This window comes from Oncorhynchus kisutch, unplaced genomic scaffold (genome assembly GCF_002021735.2).
Source record: "Oncorhynchus kisutch isolate 150728-3 unplaced genomic scaffold, Okis_V2 Okis07a-Okis12b_hom, whole genome shotgun sequence".
NCBI classification, from domain to species: domain Eukaryota; kingdom Metazoa; phylum Chordata; class Actinopteri; order Salmoniformes; family Salmonidae; genus Oncorhynchus; species Oncorhynchus kisutch.
Window position 1 is genome coordinate 13,921,032 of NW_022261984.1, and position 2,500 is coordinate 13,923,531.

The 2,500-nt window shown below is 43.5% G+C and overlaps 1 protein-coding gene across 2 annotated transcripts in view; it reads right to left on the reverse strand.

Moving 5' to 3' along the window:
- Positions 1–2,500, reverse strand: part of LOC116360191 (sodium-dependent phosphate transport protein 2B-like) — a 30,471-nt gene that overhangs the window by 16,639 nt on the left and 11,332 nt on the right. For both annotated transcript variants that reach the window (XM_031815049.1, XM_031815050.1), the window contains one exon: positions 392–526. In XM_031815049.1, the coding sequence (XP_031670909.1) occupies positions 392–526 (135 nt within the window). The remainder of the gene's footprint in view (positions 1–391; positions 527–2,500) is intronic.

Below are 2,500 nucleotides of genomic sequence, written 5' to 3' on the forward strand. Positions count from 1 at the left end.
CTCCTCCTCCTCCTCCTCCTCCTTACCTGACCATGCTGCCGCCCCATCCTGTAGTTCTGGTAGGAACTCCTCCTCCTCCCCCCTCCTCCTCCTCTTCCTCCTCCCCCTCCTCCTCCTCCTCCTTACCTGACCATGCTGCCGCCCCGTCCTGTAGTTCTGATAGGAACTCCTCCTCCTCCCCCTCCTCCTCCTCCTCCTTACCTGACCATGCTGCCGCCCCGTCCTGTAGTTCTGATAGGAACTCCTCCTCCTCCTCCTCCTCACCCTCCTCCTCCTCCTCCTCCTCCTCCCCCCTCCTCCTCCTCCTCCTTACCTGAACATGCTGCCGCCCCGTCCTGTTGTTCTGGTAGGAACTCCTCCTCCTCCCCCTCCTCCCCCTCCTCCTCCTTACCTGACCATGCTGCCGCTCCGTCCTGTAGTTCTGGTAAATTCCACGGGTCGTCCTCCCCCTCCCCCGTCTCTACCAGGGCCACAGTGGAATGGGCCGGCGCCTTGGAAAAAGCCTTCTCTTCTGTCTCTGAGTTCTCTGAGAGAGAAAAGCAAACACACATCTTTCTGATTGTGTCCTCTCAGTCAGATATGTTTACATCAGTGTTGTCCTCTCAGTCAGATATGTTTACATCAGTGTTGTCCTCTCAGTCAGATATGTTTACATCAGTGTTGTCCTCTCAGTCAGATATGTTTACATCAGTGTTGTCCTCTCAGTCAGATATGTTTACATCAGTGTTGTCCTCTCAGTCAGATATGTTTACATCAGTGTTGTCCTCTCAGTCAGATATGTTTACATCAGTGTTGTCCTCTCAGTCAGATATGTTTACATCAGTGTTGTCCTCTCAGTCAGATATGTTTACATCAGTGTTGTCCTCTCAGTCAGATATGTTTACATCAGTGTTGTCCTCTCAGTCAGATATGTTTACATCAGTGTTGTCCTCTCAGTCAGATATGTTTACATCAGTGTTGTCCTCTCAGTCAGATATGTTTACATCAGTGTTCAACACCTCTCAGTTTGGGACTGTTTCATTCTGGAACATTTTACCAGGATTCGACACCTCTCAGTTTGGGACTGGAACATTCTGGAACATTTTACAAAAGATTTCAACGCCTCTATTGGCATGAAACATACTTTTTATTGTTTGTAATGTAAACATCGGAATGAAAGCGATCCGAGATCATTTCAGTTACCTCATCTGTAATTCTTACTGTCCCCTTTAAAAACAACATAGTGCCTGATGTTCTAAGAGTTGATTGGAGTTGGGCCAGCCCGGGTTTATGATTTGCGGGTTCATGATTTGTGGGTTTATGTTTTGCGGGTTTATGATTTGCGGGTTTATGATTTGCGGGGTTTATGTTTTGCGGGTTTATGATTTGCGGGTTTATGATTTGCGGGTTTATGATTTGCGGGTTTATGATTTGTGGGTTTATGTTTTGCGGGTTTATGATTTGCGGGTTTATGATTTGAAATAATTCAGAATACAACACCACGAGAAGGTCTATAATTTAGACAATTTAGTCTATAATTTAGCTTCTTTAAAGAAAAGGCTGTGCCTAGCTGTGGATGTAGCCCAATATCAAGGCATTGTTTCAAAATAGCCTAGTGGTGGATTGTTTGTAGTCCAATCACAACGCATCGTTTTCAAAATAGCCTAGTTGTGGATTGTTTGTAGTCCAATCACAACGCATCGTTTTTAAAATAGCCTAGTGGTGGATTGTTTGTAGCCCAATCACAACGCATCGTTTTTAAGATAGCCTAGTTGTGGATTGTGTGTAGCCCAATCACAACGCATTGCCTACAGTCTGGAATGCGCTGTAAATATAAGAGTCAACAGCATTCAGCCAAAACAGGCCTTTCGCAATATTACAAATACAACCGTGGGAAAACACAGGTTAGAAAGCAAATGGCTCGTGGATAAACAAAGATAAGTATCTGTGTGTAGGCTACGGAAATATTTTATCAACTTCAAAATAGATCTACTGAGCGAACAACATTGTTTTTTACAAACTAAAATGAGAGAGAGAGAGAGAGAGAGGCTTTTGGTACATTGGTCATCGCTGGTGAGTGAGCTGCACATCATCGGGTGAGTCAGTGACACTGGAAAGCTTTTTAAAAAGAAAAGGATCAATCATTTCCCCCCTCATATTGTCTCCTCCACAACACATCTAGACCTAAACTATTGATGGATTCAAGAAGAGGTAGTTTTTTAATGATCTCACATTCTCAGTTTGTCAGTGGCAAAGTAGCCTGTCCTGTCAATCATTTTGTGAGGTATTAAAAAACGACAATGCTAAAGTCTCCAGTCATCTAAAATAGAATTGCATAGAAATCTAGAATTCAATTGCATAGAAATCTAGAATTCAATTGCATAGAAATCTAGAATTCAATTGCATAGAAATCTAGAATCGATCTAGAATCTAGAATGAATTCTGCAAGCACCTCTACTCTACTGCTCTAGTCTAGACCGCTACGCACATGGGAAGATATGCAATGCTTTACAATAAAGGA